Source organism: Camarhynchus parvulus, chromosome 1A (assembly GCF_901933205.1).
Source record: "Camarhynchus parvulus chromosome 1A, STF_HiC, whole genome shotgun sequence".
In the NCBI taxonomy this organism is placed as follows: domain Eukaryota; kingdom Metazoa; phylum Chordata; class Aves; order Passeriformes; family Thraupidae; genus Camarhynchus; species Camarhynchus parvulus.
In genome coordinates this window covers 66,827,069-66,849,144 of record NC_044586.1, presented here as the reverse complement: position 1 = coordinate 66,849,144, position 22,076 = coordinate 66,827,069, and the positions used below count along the sequence as shown (strand labels likewise).

Here is a 22,076-nt window from a genome sequence, read left to right as displayed (position 1 = left end):
CTGCCCACCAAGCCACATCAGCGTGGGAAAAGATAATGGAGCTGGAGAACTTTTGGAAAATTCTCTCCTTTCCTTTCCAGGCATAGGGTTTGGGCATTGTGTTTCATGACACAGGCAACTCAAGGAGAGGGTTAAAAAGTTTGGAAATATATAAATTGTGATATAAATTGTCATATTTCCCAGCTAGGCAGCACACAGGAGGTTCAGAGAGAAAAAAGTCAATTTTTGTCCTCCCTGAGTGCATCATAATGGAATCACAGGATCATTTAGGCTAAACAAGACCCCACTGATTCCAACAATTTGATAATTAAGCAGTTCAGGGGGGTGTGAGTGCCTTGTTCTGTTGCCCTGAGTGGGGATGACAGCTTTTGCTCCTTCTGAGCTCAGAGGGGGCCTGGGATGCTGCACAATTCCCACCCTGTGGATCTGAGACCAACTTTGCTCATCCATCCTGAGGCTTCTCTGCAGGGAATTGTGTGAGGGTTGAGAATTACTGGTGAGTCCTCTCAGCAGCAGGAAATGAGCTGTGATTGCCAGCTGATTTTATTGTTGCCAACAAATGGCTGTCGGATAAAAATGACTTCCTTTCATACCCAACTTTAACTGGAATCAGCAGCTGTACAAGTGAAGTGGATGTATAGAATAGACTCAGACAACTTCAAGAATCATGATTCCAGGCATAAAAATGGCCCAGATTTAATGTATCATAGCAATTACTGTCAAATCAGTGCAGTGGATATTCACTCTAATTTCTAGACACGCTCACAACTGGTGGATATTCTTCTGCATTTACCTTCTATGCATATTTTAGCAAATGAGTTTGCTGGCAGAAAATTCCACTCAAACAGCTAATTAAAGCAACTCATTTGGAGAGCAGATTTCAAATTTACAAGAATCAAACAGGCATGCTAGAAATGTGCCCTAAGTGCAGCACTCACCCAGGTGGGCACAATAAAAATGCTGTGAGTGACCTTGATGGGGCTCACAGTCTCTCAAGGATGGGCACAAATCAGCAGGCTTGGTCACCCAGAGCTATAAAATATCTTCTTTAATTCCTTGTTTCTCAGGAAAAATCTTTGCTAAAAAGCTCCAGCAGAAGGTCATGGTCTTAGAGCTATTTTCAACTCCAGGGCATCTGATCCCAATTAATGTGGTCCAAACTTAGAGTCAGACTGAGTTTGTGACAGGGAAGTGTTGCTTGTGGGAGAATTACAAATAATTCAAGGGAATTGAGCAATGCCTGACCATCAGCTGGGATTCAAGTCTGAAGGAGAATCCCCATCTGCTGATTGCAAAAACAAGGGAAAAGAGGAAAAGAAGCTATTTTAAATTACTGGCTCTGTGAGCTCCTACTCTCCTCCACTTCAGAGCAGTTTGGAAAGGATCAGCTTCTTTCAGAGAAGTCTTCTCTTCCCCTTCAGGATTCTGTGAACCTTTGAGGCTCTGATGTCTCAAAAGCAGAAATCTGGAGTAATCTGGCAGTACAAGAATGGTTCTTGACTTGCCACGAACAGACACATTTTAATCACATCTGTCTAATTGTGTCCATAACAAGAAATTGCACAAGACCTGGACTGCAATGGTTCGGTTAATAGGATGATTAAAAAAACACCAAAACCAAAAAACGAAACTCTCGTTGGCTAAGGTTCTTCCAGACAACTTCCACCATCTAAAACTTAGCATGGGTCAAAAAGCAATTCAAAAGTCAGTTTTGATGGGACCTTTCTTGAAGGTGAAAGAGTTGCACTTGATGGAGATGAGCAGGTTGGTGTCTGGGACCTCAGGGCCACAGGAAGGGCCCTGGCTATGGTGACATTCCTTTTAAGCACTCTCCTTTTTCTGCTTATTAATTTTGTTTTCAGCAGATCAAGAAGCTGAATGAAGCACAACAAAAAAAGATAAGCAAAGAAATCAGAGAACAGGATCATTAAGCACTAGAAAAGGAAGAGGAAAATGAAAATTGAAATATTTTCTTTACTGAAATTGGTTTAAATGCAGTGATTGGGGTGGTATTTTTAGGAGTGCACTGCATTACCTGAAGTCTGTTTCTTAATTCTGGGTTATGTCCTAAATTCACCTCAGGTGCTTGAACTTTAATTGCTTTTTCCTCTTGACTGTACAGGATGGCAGAATCTGTTAGGCTTGTGTTTTAGGTGGCCATAATCACTTCCTGAAGGTATTAAATAGCCATGTTGACCTCGTTAGTGTTTAACTTTGTGAGAAAGGTCATTATCCAGGCGAATGAAGTTAGGCTCAGGATCAGGCTGCTATCCTGAGTCAGAGTTCCACCCCTCACCTGGCTGCTCTCTGTCATTCCTTCTTTCCTCTGTCAGGAAAGCATTGTCACGAGAGCAATTTGAGGAGAAAAAGGTGACAACAGATGAGTATTGCTGGATCTGCCCTTTTCTATGCAAAGGGTTTAAGGAGAGAATAATTTAGAGCCAGTACAGTAGCACCAAATATGGCTGAGAGTAGTCTCCTTGAAGTCTTTCTCTGAAATGTGACTGGAAAGTGGTTGATTATGAGCCAGCTCTGTCTTGGAGAGCCTTCTTTCATGCCATTGTTTGAGTTTGAGCTTGCCTGTTCTTTATTTTTGAATCTGACTCAAGCATACACAAGGGTGATCAACTTGCAATGTGGTTTTCTGTTTTGGAGAAAAAAAAATTCTGTGAACTATGAAAAAAAAAAGAAAAGGCTGGTGCCATTGCCATGGGAATAAGTTGTAGTTACAAGGAAGAGGAGTTCTGAGAAAATAGGACGTTTCTCTGGCTCACAAGAACTTAAATGTTTATGAGTTTTCTGCAATACCTTCCTTTGCTAACAAGCTCAGACTAGCAATGAGCAAATCTCTGCAATTTTAGCTTGTTTTATACTTTTTAAAAATTTATTTCACCCTGTTCTCAATCTGAGGAGAACCAATTCAGGAGAGGCAAAATCCATAGATCAAAGTACCAAGCCTGAATCACTATCCACCAGGAGAGGCATACAGTGGACATGAGTCTTGGATTTAGATTTATCTCTGTGCTCGGGCAGGGCTGCAAATCAAACCCAAGGGCTTTAGTAACTAAACACCAGGAATTCATTAGATGAAAACAAAGCATGTAGTTATTCCTGGAAATACAGTGTTCCTTTTAACCAGAAGAGATGTTAGTTCCAAGTTTTGGCTAAATAGATCTGCCTAAATGCGAAGAGTGTTTTAGACCTGGAACCAGCAAACAAAGGGAAAATTTACAGTGAGACCACCACCCAACCAGGCTCAATAAATGCAAATAAATACAGATGTTGCAAAAGAATAAGGTACAAAGATCAGTGATGAGATGGCTGCTCAAAGCACTCCTCAAATAGCTGTGACTGACAAATGAGTTGGTGAAAATTAAAAGTCTGTGAACAGACAATTCTTAATCAGAAGATGCTGTGATTTTTTTCCCTTTCCACTATTTTGATTTTTAGCTGGTTCCAGAGCTCCAACATCCAGATGCTGGATGTACAGCTCTGGAGCTTCTGTCTTTGCATATATTAATCACCATGCATGGAAAAGTGAAAAACATTATTTCTTAAATTCCAGTTATGTCTGGAGAGTCCATCCAAATCTATTCTGAGATTTTACAGATGTACAGTGAGGGAGAGAGTAGATCTGTGCCAGAGAGCTTGGTGTAATTACATTGTGCCATGTCATCTATGGTGGTTTCAGGTTTCCTGTTTCTTAAAGGAAGTTAAGTGTCTCAATATTCTGAAAATATGAAGCAGTTAGTTACAGCTGATATTGAAATTATACCTACTTACAAGAAACCGGTCTTTTTAAGTAGACAGCATCTCTGAAGGCTTTGAAACACCACTAGGAAACACAGGACACAGGGATTTAGGAGAACTTGGGCTGTCTAATCCCATTTTGAGTAAATTTAATCCTATTTTATATGAGAGCCTGGATATCTAGAGGGCTCAGTGATGGGTTTTGTGGATCACAGGCCCTTCCATTCTCTAAGCACTGCTGGAAACACACCTGCAACAAGCCATCCATGCATGGGGAAGGCAAGACATGTATGAGAAGGGTTGAAAAAGTCAAAAAGGCATTTTGAGCTGTCACATGTAATTCCTTAATTGAGCTAAAATCTGTCTCCTTTGGGTGCTCCTTGTGCACCCAAAAGTTGTCAGTTCTGTTTCTTTCCCATCACTGCACGTGCTTTTTGCTTGCCTGATTTTCTCTGCATCTTCAGAATTTGTTTACAGACATCCACATTTAACGAGATTAAAAGGAAATACTGAATAATTCATTCAAAGAAAGAATTGAACTGCAGTGACCTTTATGTTAATAAAAGTGCCCCTTTCCTCTGTGCAAACACTTTAGCCTTTGCAAAGCAGGGAATTCACTGCATCTGTTGAATTCAGAAGTGGCTTTTTTTTTTTTTTTTCTGTTTCTGTTTGTTTTTTTTTTAAATAACTGCCTGATAGCTGGAACCAGCATTGTGTTCCTCCTGCTGACTCACTGGTTTGCAAAAGCTCTGCGATGAGTGTGGCATCTTTAAACACCACAGAATATACTGTTTCCTTTCAGCCAGGCATAATCTGCAGTGATTCAACTCCTGTGAAAGAACCATGTGGAGAAAAGCATCCCAGCTAAACACATCACTGTGAAAAATGCGTATTTCATGGTTGGCTTTTTGCAAATATTCAAATGATTATTATATGTGTTGTGTTAGAAAGTGATGCTGCGTTAATTTTCTCAAGTAGTTTGTTAAATATAGTTTTGGGTTATAACATAATGTTATAATAGAAACTATGCTATGTAAGATAATTTTTTTAAAGAGAGGACTCACACTGAGATAGCAGCCACAGGACACCTGAATCTTTCAGAGAAAGAGAATTTATTGCTCCACTACCAGAAGAAATGAACTTCTTCCCACCTTGCTCAGCTATGTAGATGCCATCAGGATTAAGAGGAAGAAGCTGACACTGACCAGCCAGAATCCTGTGTTTGAATGGAATTTATGCATCATGTATGAAGTGTATGAATATGCAACAGGTTATTGTTTGTAAGAGTTAATCCTCTGTTAATGTGTGTCCTTTTTTGGGCTTATTTTGCCCAGAAAAAGGTACCGGGACATCCATAACCCTTTGTTTCTATTGTCTCATATTGTCCTAATTCAAATTGTCCAAAATTTTTATTACTCTAATTACATTGCTATTTTTCTAACCATTTTATTACTATTAAACTTTTAAAATTTTAAAAACAGGTGATTGGCATTTTTCACAGTCACCCTCCAGAGCTCTAGTCTCTGTGCCTTGCACCCATGCTGCTGTGCCATTCAAATGCTGCTCACTGCAGCAGTCCATGAAAGGATTCTGCCTTTGTTTCAAAAATCCAGCAGTGGACATGGAATTTGGCTGATGCAAAAGAGCCTGTGCTCATTAAAGTGGATAATTGCAGTTCTTGCCCCTGCTAGGATGTGGAGGGTACTGACACCAACTACAAAGTGCTTGTCTGGGGGATGTGATCCAGGACAGGCTGCAGAGCTGGGTCTCTGCTAACCTGGTGAAGTTCAAAAAGGCCAAGTGCAAGGTCCTGCAGCTGGGGGGAGGCAATCCCAAGCACAAACACAGGACTGAGAGCAGTCCTGAGGAGGAGGACTCAGGGTGTAGCAGGGCCCTGTGGAGGGCAGAGGTCTAAAGACAGGAAATGCCAAGTCATGGCAAGCCCCTGTCTTCCACCTTTCAGACCCCTGCTTATCTCGCTGTAAGCCCATAGGTCACTTCTCCTAATCCCTGCTATTGGACATTTTCTCATCCCCCTGTACCCTATTTAAAGGGTTGTTTTAGCCTGGTTCTGGCAGAAGAACTGTCGCTGGAACCCCTCACAGAAGAATCAATAAAGACATTGCTGCGGAACATCAGAACGGCCTTCTCGGCCTCCTCCTCTCTCTCCCTGTGTCTGCCTGCCTAGGCACCTTGCGAGCAAAGAGCTGGAATCACAAAGAGCTGATAATCACTAAAAAAGCTGATATCCCTTAAGCTTGCTAAGGTTGCCAGCAGCTAAGAGCTTCGGTTCTCAGGCAGTCTGTCCCCATAAAGGACTGAGCTATCCGGCCTGTGCAGCCTGCCTGGGGGCAAATCTGCACCCAGCAGGAGGCCATATTGTTGGGGTGTTGGATGATAAGAAGCTCAGAATGTCTGTACAAGGTGCACTCACAGCCTGAAAGCTCAAACACACCCTGAGCTGCATCTCAAGGGTGACCAGCAGCTCATGGGAGGGAATTCTGCCTCTCTGGCCTGCCTGGCCCTGCTGAGACCCCACCCTCAGTGCTGCTGCTGGCTCTGGAGCCCCCAGCATGGGAAGGACATGGAGCTGTTGGAGTCAGTCCAGAGGAGGTCATGAAGATGCTCCAGGGGCTGGAGCCCATCTGGAGCCAGGCTGGGAGAGCTGTGGGTGCTCACCTGTAGAAGAGAAAGCTCCAGCCAGACCTCAGAGCCCTTTCCAGGGCCTAAAGGGGCTCCAGGAGAGCTGGAGAGGGACTTGGGACAAAGCATGGAGGGTCAGGACACAGGGAATAGCTCTAAACTAAAAGTGAGGGGGTTTACATTGGATATTATAAAGAAATTCTTTATTGTGAGGATGGTGAGGCCTTGGCACAGGTTGTTCAGACAAGCTGTGGCTGCCCCTGGATCCCTGGAAGTGCCCAAGGCCAGGTTGGATGGGACTTGGAGCAACCTGGGCTGGTGGAAGATGTCCCTTCACATGGCAAAGGGTGGAACAAAATGGTCTTCAGCTCTTCCTTTCCAACATGACTCTAAGATAGGGAACCCTTTGTAGGGTAGTAAATTGTTTGGAGATATCAAAGAGTGAAAGACCAAAAATCCACCCACTAAAAAATCCCTAAATCACTGCCTGGAAAAAGCACCTAAATCTAAACCTCATTCAGGGAGAGCAGAGACTAATTTTGTGATTTTTTTCTATTTGCTATCTAATTTAGAAGAAGTCTCCTCTGTGATCAGCATTAGCTCCATGTCTAGAAAATGAGGACAGTATTGGATCCTTTTTTATGTGCACTTAGTCCAAATTCTCCAGTAAGGAGGAAATGTCTCATCTGTGCCTCTACAGAACTGAACACAAGAGGGCTTTTCTTCTGGGTAAGATTTCAAGGTACCGCTGCAAAATAAAGGATCTGTGAGTTTTCTTTTGTTTATGTGCAAACCCTTTTTATTTGATTTTTGGAGACTGTTTGAATGTTTACTTGTAAGAATGTCTGCAGAAAGTTAAGTTGTCAGGAGAATTGGTGAGAATAAATATTCATGAGAATACTCTCGTTTCAAACACTTTTGCGGCCATCTGTAAAAGCTTTTTTTATTATTCAAACAATGCTGAGCTTTTTGCAGATAATTTGCCAACAAAAAAATAAAAAAAGGAAAGGATGTTTTTCCCCCCTTTTTTTTTATTTTTGAGAGGCAGCTGATGCTGTAGTGGCAAAATCATAATTTCTGATGTGTGATTTAATATCCAACAGTGACACAAATAGCCAGGAAGGATTAATGAGAAAACTGCTGATGCGCTATCAGAGAGACAAAAATATGTTTAAACCAACTATTTTGAGCAGAGAACAAATTAGTAAAAATACCACCTGTTTGTGAATAATTAAGGCAAACAAAACATTCTCAATATATCAAATAACTTGTTTATAGCAGCAATTCTCTTTAATGTTGCTGTGATGCCTTAATGTTGTTACAAAGCAACCTTCTGCTCATCAGGAAAATTCTTCACTGTGGGAATTTTCTTTTCTTCATGTGAATCAGGAGTAACGCAAATAACTTTTCCTTTATTGGTCTTTTTATCTAATATCTGTGTTTTTCATAATCATATCAGCAGATAATATCCAAAGTGCTCTGGCTCTATATTAGCACACCTGCTTTTTAAAGAAGACTGGTAATCTCTTTTTCATAGGAAAGGAAGTGTGCAGAGGTAATATTTGCCCTTTGCTAAAGGCAAATCTGGAAAATGGGATTATACCCAAATCTCTTCTATATTGCCATTGCCATGAAATTATTTTTCTATTGATATTCTATTCCTTCTTTACATTAAGTTTGGATCTGAAAGAGACGGAAAATTAGGAGGATCCTTTTTTTCTTAGATTTCCCTGCACAAGGACTTCTCACCATGGTTGGGGAGCTGATTATGCACCATGAGTTCTATTGATCTAACCCAGCTCTGAGTTTCTCTTTTTATTCTTTTCCCATTCCACATGTGTTTTTGTCCAAAATTACTACAACATTTGGTGAGCTGTTAAACTCCACATTATCCTTCAGAAGTGATTTCCACAAGTTAATTATTCATTGCATGTAGCTGTTTCAAAATCTTTAATTGATTTGTCTTTTTGGTTATGAGGCTGTGTAAGAAATTTTGCTTCCCTGCAGTGCTGTGTATTCCAGTGTGCCCATATCTCAAATTCCTAGGCTGTCACTTCTGCTAAAAGTCCTGGGGCCAGATATTTAGTTTTTCTCTACATTGAGAGGTGGAACCTTTTAAAGTTGTTGGGATCTCTCACTTTTTCATTAAATGGGGATTTTTCCACAGCACCTTGAATATGTAAGAAATGTCACGTGGAAACATCCCAACAGAATCTGTTCAGGGCTGTTGGGACCCAGGACATTCCTCTGACTTCCCTGGAGGACTTGAAACCCTGGCAGGGGGCTCAGAGACCTTGACACAGAGTCAAAAACACCTGTGCCTTTGATTTTAGCCCATGAAAACAATTACCAACTTTGTATGAAGATGTACAAGCCACAAGAGTTTAAATAAAATTATAATGACTTTACCATAGGGTAGAAAAGTAGAATTTTGAAGTTTTTAGAATGAGGGTTCAAAAAGCAAGATGGAGGAATCTGGTGTGTTCTTTCTCCTTCTTCTTCTTGAACCCCCATTCTAAAAACTCCAAAATTCTACTTTTCTACCCTGTGGCATATTCACTATCATTCTATTTAAACTCTTGTATCTTATAAATCCTCACACAAAGTTGGTAATTGTTTCCATGGGCTAAAATCAAAGGCACAGGTGTTTTTGACCCTGTGTCAAGGTCTCTGAGCCCCTGCCAGGGTCTCGAGTCCTCCAGGGCAGCCAGAGGAATGTCCTGGGTTCCAACACAGGGCATTTCAGTTTTTCTGAAATCAGTCACTGGAAGCCTTGAACAATTCATAGGTGCAAAGGAGAGAGTTTCCTCCTGGCCCACTGCCCCAGGATGGGAAGGAAGCAGGGATCCCATTCATGGTGCCCAACCCATTGTGGGTGAAATTCAGAGCTCAGGGGATGAAGGCAGTGAGATTCCAGCATTTCCAACTGCAGCAGCACTGATGAACACTTGAGGGAAGCAATGTCCTTCCAGAGGAGGCGTCTCCAGCATTCCAGGGGCGAGCCCTGCCATCAGTGTGGCTGCACCATGTCCTTGTGCACCTTCTTGGCTGAAATAGGTCAATGTGACAGCAACAGGGAATAGGTCCACAGGAAAATCCTCTTTTCTCCCTAGCAAATAATTTGAAAGAATTTTTTTCTCTTTCTTTTTCCCCTCTTTTTTTTTAAAATTTTTTTTAACATCCTGTCCCTCATCCTGAGCTATTATAACTTTGAACATTTCTCCTGAAGTGACTCAGTCTCTGCTGCAGACTTTGTCCAGATTCTGATTGATCAGCAGAGACATGGATCAGGAAAGCATGGCATTTATCTGAGGGAGAAGAGCAGCCCAAGCTCAAAATGAATTCTCTTTCTCCAGATCTTTGATACATAACCTTAGAATTTTAATTTGTTTTTTTATCTACCATGATAATTGGGAGTCACAACCAGCTGGGTACTGGGTGGTTTGTGGATGGAGGAACAGATGGATTTTAAGCATGGACTTCACAAAGCTCTCAGTTCTGAAGGACTTTGTACATATCAAACCTGAACCAAAATCAATAAGGATACATCTCATCCTTGCCTTTATACCATGCCCTGCCTTAGACCCCAATTTGGATGTCACACACAGCAGTAAGTTTGGACCCAGACTCTGAATTTATGATGAAAAATAAATTTCCCTCCCCACTCCTAACAAAACTGGCTCACACTCTGCAGCTCCTGTCCTTCTGCTCTCTCCCCCTCATCAATTCTCTTTTCCCTTTTACACATCAGCTGCAAACATCTCATTTGGCTGGGATGCTGAAGGCAGGCTCATCTCTGGCAGTTCCAGACTGTTGATTCAATCAGCTCTTATATCAGCACTGACATAAGGAAGTGAAAAAGGCTCTTGAATTTCATCACCTTGCTAAAAAACTCGGATGGATTTCTGGAAGGATTATTCGATTTGCTTCACTAGGTTTTATAAAGGTTTGTACACAGCATTTAAACTATTATGATTTACTTTTAACAAGCTATTTATGTCCTCCTCTCAACTGCCTAATCAATACTGCTCTCCCATCTGTTCCGAGATCCTGACATCAGCAAATTTCAGTTCTCTGCTGAGTGAGTAAAAAGGAAGGAATAATTTAAACACAGTGAGTAGATGAGAGAAAAAGAGCCCAAGAAAGACTGAGATGAACTAAATCTCCATGTCTAAAGATGGCCAGACATGCAGGAATTGTGGATCCAAGTCCTCAATTTGTTAAGGACATTGCTGAGAGCATTGAAGGAAGATGCTAGGATTCAGAGGAGAGAAAAGTGGTTTCTTTCCCTCACAGGAAGAATATTTTGCTATTCATTAAAGCTACTTGAGTAAATTTTATTTCAAGTTAATTTGTTGAGGCTTCTGGATTTTTCATTACTTTGCCCTGGAACAGACGCAGAGGCTTCACCCAGGCATTTCAGAGTGCATGAATGGCACAAAGTAACTTCTGAAATAATTCTGGAGAGATGAAATCCCCCCTCTTTGAGCTGAAAGGTGAGAGAAGGATGAATATCTGCACGTGCAGAGGGGTGCAGAGGAGCAGAGGGTTGATCCTAAGGGAAGAGGTCTCAACCCTTTGCTGCCCTGCCATTGTCAGGGACTCAGGAGATACCTGGAATGTTTTACAGTGGTGTAAATCTGGAATAATAACACTGAATTCTTTGGATGAGGTCACTTCAGCATGGGCTGATTTCTCCTTTTTTGGAGATGGCAGGTCTAGGAAGAGAGGGATCAGGGCAATATCTTCAGCCTGTTGGCATTATCACCAGGATATCATAGGGATCACAGCTGGGTTTACTTCACCATATGGATTTTTGATGGAATTTTGAATGAGTTAGAGAGGGGATCTCTGAGTTTTTTAGATGATGTGATTTGTTTTTTAATCTTCTACACAGACAAGAAGGGTGAGATTGGTTCACATCTTTACTGTAAAGCTCAGAAGGTCACAGAACCCTTAGTTATAAGACCTTTTAAGGATTTATTGACTAATAGAACACTCCTAATAAGGATATTATGTTTTTGATCCAATCCTTAAATATTGTGTCTTATAGACTCATATTACAGTGTAAGTTTTCTTAGTCAATCATGTTATGATACATAAACTTACAGTACTGTACTCTAAACTTCTTGTTTATCTTTGTAATTACTTTTATTTTTTCTATATCTTTAACTCTAAAACTCTAAACTTTCTTCTTCTTAATGAGTCTCTGTTTTAAACTATAAACCCACATTCTTGCTTCTAGTACTTAAGTTTGGAAGTCTTTTCCAAAGCCTCAGATTAAATCCTGTGTTTAATTCTAAGCTTTGGTTTACAGGCCCGAAGTTCGAAAAATTCCCTACATTTCTGATTCCAACACTTCACAGCATTTTTGGTGCTTGCTGTCAAGGTAATAAACCCTCAGCACTCCATGGGCAGGCTGTATGAGGGTTAGAAGTTTCTCTGACAGTACTAATTAGTCCTCAGTGACTGTAGAGGGAGCTGAGGTTGTGCTCAGTCAGTACAAACACCTACACTCCACACACTCTAGTACAGGTATAAATCACAGATTTCTGCAGCACTTTAATGTCACCTGGGCTGCAGATGTGTCACAGACACAATATTGGCTCAGTCCTTACAGGCAGCTGGAGAGTGTTTTGTTGGAATTTTTGTTGATCCCCTTTTTGGGATGGGATCAACCTTCCTCTCCATGTGCCTCTGCTGATCGTGTGGGAAAACTCCCTGTCCTGTTGAGCTGGACCCTTGGAGCACCTGGCAGTGTTGGATTAATGACTGGAATCCATGGAATTAGAAGTCTTCTTCAGCCTAAACAATCCTGTGATGCCATGATCCCTATAGCTAAAGTCAGATGAAAAAAATAAGGCTTGTCCTATCATGGAAAATAGATTCCAAACTTAAAACCCAACTCAGGTCTACAGACTGAATAAAAGGGATCCTTACCACGTGAAGCAAGGCTGATGCCATTTGCAGAGCCACACTCAAATAAAAACACTTTCCCAACCTCTCCTCTGTAGCAGCAGAAGAAGCACAGGGTTAATCCCAGATCTCTACTCAAATGAACAGGCAGATGTTTGGGGCTGATTCCCTGGTGTCAATCAGGAATTGTGCCAGGACACTGAGCTACAGCTGTGCTAAGTCATGGTGGAAAGTTGTCTCCACTGCAGTGCTGACTTATTTCTTCTGAAAATGAAGAATTTGGTCACATTTTCACCACTCCAGTGTCAGTGTTTGGCTGAGCACTGATGGTGAGTAAGAATTGTGCATTTCAGAGAGTGACTCCACAGCAACCAGTTTGTATTATTTCTTTATACCAAGGAAAAAAATGCACATTTTCTCCTGCAGTGGCCCTCTGCAGCCCCAGCCTTGAATTTTCCTTGTCACCTTCTCAGCTATGTCTAGACATAACGTTTTGGAAGACTTTGGAAGTACGAGATCTTAATCTCCCATCTGCTCCTGTGCTGATAAAGAACCACATGACAGCTCCCCAGAGCTCCATTGGAGACCCTCCATTTGGAACGTGGGAAGTGCTGCAAGGTAAAAGCTGCTGCTAAAAGCAGTGGTTTGAGCTGTTACAGCTGTCTCTCTTCAGTGGTTATTCCACATAAGTCTGTGAAAGGGTTGCTGATTCTCAACAAGGAATTTAATTGAAATATTAAGGCACTTAGTCCTCATTTCAGAAGGTTCAATTGTTGCTTTTGGCTGTTTTTCAGCCAAAGCTGCTGTGGTCTTTTGTGGAGGCTTTCTATTTATTCCTTTCTTTTCAGTACACCCAAAGAAAAAGGAGCAAGTCTGTGATTTGGTGTAGAGACAGCCCAGCACAAAGGAAAAGCAGCATTCCTCTTGTCATCTGAATTCCAGTGTCAGTGGATCTCCTGAAGGACCAAACCACATTATTGAGCTTTAACATCTTTATGAGAAAGGTCACTTGGTGGCACTGCTGACCTCTCCCTCACTACTCAGAAACTGTGCCCAGGGATTTATTATCCCTATGATGATTGTGTGCTCCATTTCCCCCATTTTCTCAGGTTTTTTCACTCTTTTCATCCTGCCCAGAATGACCAGAACTGAGTTGATTTGCTGGGTGGATTATTGTTCCTTTTCAATGAGCATTGCTATTTTGTTCCTTTTCTCCACTGCTTTGCCCCCATGACATTTTTTGGGCAGGAAGAGGAGAGGCAATGAGAGGTTATATCTTGAACAATTTCACCCTGGTGGAAAATACCAATAACTTAAAATAAATATGCTAACTGAGATATCACATTATCCTGCTGAGCTCATGTACAGCAGAGATAAAATGGCTTTTTTAGAACTGATTTTTCTTTCTCCACCAGCTGAATGGAATATCAAAATACACAATTTAAAGTAACTGTTAGAAAAAAGGTTACACACGATGCTATCAACAGAAGGGAGCTGAAAATTAAATGGAAATTATTACCAAAGAACTCATTTCCTTTGCTACTGGGAGGCTAACAGCAATAATAAAATAGAATTTAGAAGTGAAAGCTGAGATTCTTCCTTTGATGTCTGAATATTTTCAGTTTATGTTCCTTTAAAATAAAAGGGCACATCATAAATTAAATGTGATACTTAATTTTTATTTTCTCTCCACTCAAGCAGCATGTTTTCCTCTAGGTGATTATTAAAATAATGATTCACCTCCCCAGCTGCTGTGCATTGGCAGGTTTTTGTTTAGGCAGAGGAGCAGCATGAGTTGGGAGATTGCTGGGTCCCAGACAGGCAGAATCCAGTTGACTCTTGGAACAGAGATTAAGGGTTGTTTTTTTAAATTCAACATGTGAAAATGCAGAATGAGAAAGAGCTGATGCCCTTGAGCTTAAACGTAACTGAGCCTCTCCTATGATGTATCACCTGTAATGGAATCACAGAATGGTTTGGGTTGGAAAGGACCTTAAAGCCCATCTCATTCCACCCCCTGCCATGGCAGGGACACCTTTCACTATCCCAGGCTGCTCCAAGCCCCATCCAACCTGGCCTTGGACACTTCCAGGGATCCAGGGGCAGCCACAGCTTCTCTGGGAAACCTGTGCCAGGGCCTCACTACCATCCAAGTAAGAAAAAATAAAAAAATTTCTTAACATCTGATCTAAACCTACCTTCTTTCAGCTTAAAGTGTTCCCCTTCAGGAGCAAAGAGTTCTCAAAACACCATAACTACTGAGCTTGGTGTCTTTCTCATTATCACTGCTTTAGTATGGGAGAAGGGAACATGTTTCCAGTGAAAATGGGAATGCAGTGCCCTCTGGTCCCCCTGAATGAGGATGGAGGATTTCCTTCATGAAGTTTCTTTAGCAACTGCAGAAAACATGTTGATAACTAATTTTTGATGTTTCTTCTGACAAGACTTGCCTGGTTGAGTGCAGGTGCCTGCTGGAGGGTGAACTCCAGGCCTGACTCCACTGCTTACAGAGAGGTGTCCATGGCTCTTGGGGGTGTTTGGGGGAAATAGGGCTCTGGGGTAAGTCACAGGTTGTAGGACAGACACATATTTAGCAAAAGTCCTCCAGGATAATCCAGGGTGTCTCAGGGGTGCTACCTGACTAAAAGCAAACAGTTAAACTGCATTCCTCTGCTATAGACAGCCTAACTAAAATACTTGAATTGGGACCTGAATCCAGATTCAAAGCAGAAATATTTGGATTTCTAGGGCAGATGTCGGAGCAGGAGTGGCAGCTCTGTGCTGCCTGGGAGGCCAGATCAGAGCCATTCTGGTCTCAGGCTGTCCCATCCTCTGAAATCTCCAAAAGTTCTGTGCTTTGGCTACAAAAGCAACTCTAGGATAATACTAATGGCTTTGAAGGAAAACAGCAGAACTCTAACTGAAACCAATGGATGAAGGGAAGCGTTACATAACATTACACCAACCTGTTTTCCCTCTTTTCTTCCTTACTTGCCTTTTTGTGCTTGCTTCACCTTCCACAACTCAATGCTGTTTTTTCCTTTGTTTCACATCCCATCTATTTTTCCAATTCTTTGTGTACATAAATATTGAGATGATGTAGAAGATAAAGGACTCCAAATTTCCTGTTACCAACAGTGGAATGGACCCCAGTACAGCAGGTACAGTCTGGGCTGCACCCCGTGCCAGTTACAGAAGAGCTAAAAATACATTTACTTCCTGTATTTCACCAGCTCTGCTTGTGCTGTGATGGACCAGAGATAAAATTTCTGTGTAAGCAAGGTAGAAAAGCTTCCTGAGCTCTGCACTGAGACCTCTGCTGGCTTCACACCACAAGATACACTTTGAGCTACACTCTGATGATGATCTGGTGGCTGCAGGTGATGTGGCATCCCTGGAGTGAGGTCTCAGTTGGGATCTCTATTGTGGGTTTTAGATGTCCAAGGTACAAATATAATTACACAGGGAGGAGCATTTCAACTGCCAGGACTCACTCTTTGGAGTTGTGTTGTCAGATAGGGAATTTTGGTGACACCTTTGTACTGGAAGAGTGTCTTGTAACAACTGGGCAAAGTTGTCTTTCCTTTCAGCACAGGCTGCAAAGAGCGTGGTGGGGTGCAGGACAGAGCTTGGTTTTCTCTTCTGAATGCTGAGGAGCTGTGAGACCAACCCAGCTCCTCTTGGAAATCTTTGAAGGAGTGCTGAAATCAGCACTGTCATTTACAGGTGACCCCACTCATCCTGATTTGGTGGATGCCAACAAGTAGGAATCCATTCATCCATCAGGTGAGGCAGCAAGACTGAGAAAGGAGCACTTGGGTGCTGGGGACTCCCAAAACCTGACTTGAAGCAGGTGGTGCTGGAGGTCAGGCCCTGATATTTGCTGGTGCCATGGTCCTGCAGTGATGCTGTGATCCCATGGGGCTCCAGAACAGGATTGAGCCTTCAGCAAACAAATAACCAAACCTGTCAAGCCCCATCTACTGTGACAGTGTTCATAGGGGTCCGAGGATGAGGGAAGAGACGAGGATCTGACTCCATGTTTCAGAAGGCTGATTTATTATTTTATGATATATATTATATTAAAACTATACTAAAAGAATAGAAGAAAGGATTTCATCAGAAGGCTAGCTAAGAATAGAAAAAGAAAGAAGGAATGATAACAAAAGCTCGTGACTCTCAGAGAGTCCGAGTCAGCTGACTGTGATTGGCCATTAATTACAAACAACCACATGAGACCAATCACAGATGCACCTGTTCCATTCCACAGCAGCAGATAATCATTGTTTACATTTTGTTGCTGAGGCCTCTCAGCTTCCCAGGAGAAAAAATCCTAAGGAAAGGATTTTTCATAAAACATGTCTGTGACAATCTACTATGCCATAAAATGAATATTTCATGGAGGAGGGGAGAGAAAGAAAGAGAAATAAGGTGGGAATGGAGGTGCCAGCTTCAGCTAAGGCAAAGGAGCATCTCTGTGGGTACCTGGGCTGATTTCTGTGTGGGTGCTTTCAGCCCTCCCAGGCTGATATCTCTCAATCACTGTCACCACAGGAAAGCGTTTGCTGCTTCCCACGTCACTCTTCACACCCCCAGGCACAGCTGGGACACACAGTGAGCACGTTTGTGGTGCGTTGTACCCACCTCCCCCCTCTCCCTGCCCCCATCCCCAGTGGGTTTATGGGGTTTTCAAGCTGAAGGTGCCTCGCAGAGAAAAGCGGGTGCTGCTTCTTGTGGTTTGCATCAAAAGCTTCACACTAATCCTCATGCTGTGCCTGCTCTAGCAGTTACTCAAGCAGTTCCTTCACAAGTCCTGCTTGTGGTTCTATGGGACCACAGCTGGAGTGCAGAGAGCCCTCCTTCTGATCAGAGAGGTGTTAAAACCTGTTTCTCTTCAGTGACTTAACCACAAGAGGTGAACCAGCACCCTCCTCCCTTAGTCTGTGCTCTTGGGTTGTCCCTGCATTGGTGTCAAGACCAAAATGCTGTGCTGCAGCAAGGAACATCCCTAAAAGTCCTGCAGGGATACTGCCAGTCTTCAAATGCTTAGAAATGCAGTCTCTAGTGCAGATCAGGCTGTCCAGACTCCATCAGAGTCATGGACACACTCAGGCCCTCACAGGACTTGGCTCACCCTCATTTGGGTGTCAAAGGAAGATGTCCTAAGTCACCCTCTTTTAATAAAAGCCTCTGCTCTGCAACCCCTCTGAGATACCAGACCCCATTCAGAGCTGTGTCACCTTCTGGTAGTGAAAAGGAACATTTCACTCTCTTCCTGGGTACCTTTGCACAGCACCAAATCCTTGGTTTAGATATTGCCCTGTGGAGTAGTTACAGTTGTTCAAGTGCTTGCTGCTGCTGTATTTATGGGTCAAAATTCCCCTGGGGAATGTTCCCCAGACACCACTGAGTGATTTTAATGGCTTTTCTAAGCACCTCTGTTCTTTGTCCCTACTGAATCACTTCAATGCCCATTTCCCAATTATACACAACATTTTATTAAACTGTACAAACAGCACTGGCATTTAAAAAATTCATGTTAACCGTTCTAATTAAACATGATGACCAGCTCCACAAACTGTGAGCACAGCTGCCCCCTCCTGCATTTCATACAGCACAAACAAGGATTTCATCAGAGGCACTGGACTGAAACCTCTCTCAGGGTGTTCTGCTCTTCTTGTTGACTTCAAGCCTTGCTCCTGCTGGATTCTGTGCCTGCAGTCACTGCCAGTGATACCCCAGCACTGCCTGCAAGGCTGCACTCATCCTGTTGGAAGCTCCAAATTGACAGCCTGGACCAGCAGAAGGCACCTCTGGAGGGAAACTAATTTTGGGATAACTCACCTGCTAGAGCTTTTCTTCTCCATGGAATGGAGGCTGATGCAACAAAGCTCCAAATGTATGTTCTTTAAATAGATCCCAACACCAACTTGAGTGACTGCCTAAGCCCAAGTTACAAAATCTTCTTTTTAGGCTCTGACTTGATTTTGACCCAGCTTTGCACAGGTCAAAGCAAATCTCAGAGACAAGCAGTAACTGGGTGGTTTCACACATCTCCAACCTCAGAAAACAGTGCACCTTTATTTAAAAGGATCCCATGATGAAAGGATGACAGAAAATACTTTTTTTTTAAACCCACCCACATTCCCACAGACTGCAAAGGGATAGAACACACAGCAAAATGTCAGAAGGTGGGGGTGAGAGCCACCCTCACCTGATGTGCCTCCTGCCCTGTGACCATCATGTGCAGCTCATTGACCTGTGCCCAAGAGCTGGGACATCCCTTAGAGAAATAGAAAGTAAATCAGCCTTTGCAGGACCAGTTAGCACCTTTCAACTTAAACACCCCAATTCTGTGACTGGAAGGCCATTCTGCAATGCTTAAACAATGGTTTGAGGAAACATGTTGCATTTTTCTCATGTGGTTTTAGGGTAAAATGTCAGAAAGCCCCATTGAGATCTTGCCCTGAGTCTGGTGTGTCAGAAGACACTTAAAGCTTTAGAACAGGGTTCTTGAAACATTCTGCAACTTCCCATCCTTCCTGCTCAGGTACTAAGTGTAAACCTCTGGGTTTTGTGTACCTGTCTTGGCACCCCCTTTGGTAAGGATCCATTGAGATGTGGAATGGGCACCTGAAAAAAGTCTCTTTGTCCCACGGAGAAAAATTGAGTCCCAACACCTTTGAAAAGCATTTTTAAAGGGTTTAGGGAGCAAATTTCTTTCTTCAAAGCTGTGCACACTTTGGCAATTCTGCACATTGTACAAGTGGAGGTTACCAAAGCATCCAACCTGAGTCTTCCCTGATACCCTCAGGCCTTGAGCAAACCACTTTTCCTTCAGAAGAAGGTGGGTCTGGGTCAGAGTTGCAGAAATGGGCACTGACATCACCAGAATGCTCAAATATACTCATTTTTCCTTACAGAGAAACCTGTTGGCTGGGTGTACAAGTAGTGGGGAACAGGTTTTGGCACCTCCTCATTTTCAAATGCTTTCTACTTCAAGAACATTGGGAAGAGAGAGAAGAGAGACCAAAAGATACCACAAAGAAACTTTATCATCAATGAAGAGTGGGCTGGCATCTGCTATGGACTGGAAAAAGTCAGAAGCATCCAGGCACGGTACAAACTTTCACTGAGGTGTTTTCTTTCTGGAGGGTTCTTGATAAAAACAACCATGCACAGTCTTCAGTTGACAAAGTGCTACTCAAATCATTACAGAGAATTCCTTCAGTAAGGCAGATCTCAGGAAAATATTTTCTCCATTTTAGGGTTCACAAAAGAGAAGTTGCTGAACATATTTTGGTCCATGCTGTTAATCAGTGCTCTGTCAGCACAGGACAGTCTGGGTTTTTCATTTAGGAATTCCTTGTCGAAGTTGCTACAGTCACTTGGAGATTTCTTCAAGAAAAGGAAAAAAAAATTATGTCAAACCACTAATAGTCAGATCTTTATTACCATGGTACTGGCCCTATCAGGCTGCTTCCTATGGGCTCAGCTCAAGCTTCAGCTGGGAGCCAGTAAATATAAATATTATAAAGGAGGCACGGAGCCTGTGATCCAGGAATTCTGCCAGGCAGGGACGTTACAGCTTTGTAACATGGCAGACTGAACTCACCAATTGGATAACAGCTGTGGAAGACTGTAAAATGAAAGTATGATGTGCTTGTCAAATTAAATTCTATTATTGTTATTAACGGGGCTTTAATAATTTAACAAGACTGTTATTAATAGTCAGAATTATTCTGATGTAGCCAAACACTTGGTTCCTGAGCTGTTTTACCTTCTGCAGTGCAATGAAAGACAATCCCCTCAGAATGGGCTGCAGTTCTGAGGTGAAGGGAAGGTGTTACCCTGCTGCAGTAACTGGGAAAGCAATGAGTAATTGATGGTTTCCCAGGTGTGGGTGTGCCAGACCTGGGCTCGCAGCCACCACCAAGCAGTGCTGTGAGGATCAGCCAGTAGGAATGCACAGTTTAGAAGACCTGAGATGGGTGGAAGTGAAAGAAGATCCATCCTTACCACTCTTGGTTTGAAAGGAGGCTCCATCCTTCTCTCTTCCAAAGCTTCCCAGTTGATTTCCCTGAAGAAGGCGTGCTGGCGGATGTTCCCTCTCGCCCCCAGTCTCCTCTCAGGCTCTCTTACAAAAAGCTGGAATGTTGATCCCATAGGTTAAATTCTCTGATGATAACACAGGCATAAAGCAGGGTGGAATGTGTAATTATCCAGAGAAGAGGCCATAATGGAGAAAATGTTGGGATTTTTTTTTTCCTGAACAAGGAAGTTTACTGATTGGTATAAAGATGATTACTACCTCTAATCCTGACAGAAGTACAGGGTGTTTGGGCAGAAAGATGGCAGCATGTGCCCCAAAAAGAGATGTTCAAAATCTCAGACTGATGTAACCCTTAGTTTGAAGTATTTTTCCCAGGAGTTAAGGAGCTTTGCACCTTAGGGAAAATTCTCAAGTTTCTTTGCTCTGCGAAGAAACTGATCTCTGCTGGCATCTGTGAGGAGCCACCATCACAAATTAAGAGAAGGAATACATCCAAATCTCCTTATGGGAGAGGTGTGGTTTGATGCCCACTGGAAAGACAACGACTAAACTACATCTGTTCCTCTCTACAACAGCTGAAGATAAATTGAAGATAGTAATTCTGGCAGAAAGGCTTTCATTTGATCAGTGTTGATTCTTACCTTCACCAAAATGTCCTTTGCATCCTTGTCCAGCCAGCGAGGGTAGAAGGGGTTGTCCATACGGATGGACTGGAAAAGCTCCTCCTCATCTTGGCCATGGAAAGGGGATTGGCCAATGAGCATCTCATACAGGAGGACACCAAAGGACCACCAGTCCACAGAGGTGTTGTACTTCTGCCCCAGCAGTATCTGCCCAGAAAGAGGAGCCACAAAGGCAGAAATAAAATGTCTGACTGAGTTTTTCACCTTCAGGAGGGTGGCCAGACCATGGCCTTGCAACAGCTGATCTATCAGAGGTGCTTCCCCCTTCCTGCAGCAGGAGCCAGAATTCTGCCAGTGGAAATCTGGAGAAAGGAGGCACAGCCATACCTGGGTGCCAGAACAGTCCCTGGCACTACAAACAGGCTGCACTTCATTCTTATATTACTTGAACAAATCCTTGGCTACCAGAGAGATCTCAAATATAAAAGATGAGAAAAAGTAATCTTTAGCCTGCTCTCCAAGGGTTCAAATCAGGCCTGTGAAGTCCAAGAAGACAAATGATCAGGAATCAGCATCTTGGGATTGATTCCAGCGACACAAGCTGAGTTTTAAAATTACAAATGTGGCAGCTGAAAGGTACTTCAGGACTATCAGTCACTTAAAAGGGTGTGACTCTACCCCAGCAAAATCTTCCCCAGGAAAAACGTGAAAGGGGTTGCTGTTCTGTCCTCTTGAGAGACCAGCTGGGTTTAGATGAAGGAAAGGGAATTTGACTTCAGTCAGTCCCTTGGTTTGTGCTTTTCAGTGTCACCTATAAAGTGACATCCAGCTGGAATGACAACCTCTCCAGGGTCTAAAGGATCATCACCAAGTTCTCAAACTCCCTCTCTGGAGAAGCAAAATTAATCTCACCTGCCTTTAGATATCTGTTGTGGAGATATCTAGAGCTGGACCACTTATCACTAGCTCCTTTTATAGCAAAGGAAGAGAATTCACCAAGTTTTAAACATCTAATTAAATAGCTACCTGCTGTAAAATACAACCCCTGTTTGTCTCCTTTGGTTCTCAAAGACCCTCAAAAACTTGCTCAT

The 22,076-nt window shown here is 42.7% G+C and overlaps 1 protein-coding gene across 2 annotated transcripts in view; it reads right to left on the bottom strand.

The window, feature by feature from the left end:
• Positions 1-17,792: 17,792 nt before the first annotated feature.
• PRKCQ (protein kinase C theta) overlaps positions 17,793-22,076 on the bottom strand; it is a 56,795-nt gene continuing 52,511 nt past the window's right edge. For both annotated transcript variants that reach the window (XM_030960717.1, XM_030960719.1), the window contains 3 exons: positions 21,004-21,192; positions 20,329-20,457; positions 17,793-19,707 (listed from right to left, as the gene is read on the bottom strand). In XM_030960717.1, coding sequence (XP_030816577.1) covers positions 19,552-19,707; positions 20,329-20,457; positions 21,004-21,192 — 474 coding nt within the window. In that variant the 3' untranslated portion in view covers positions 17,793-19,551. The remainder of the gene's footprint in view (positions 19,708-20,328; positions 20,458-21,003; positions 21,193-22,076) is intronic.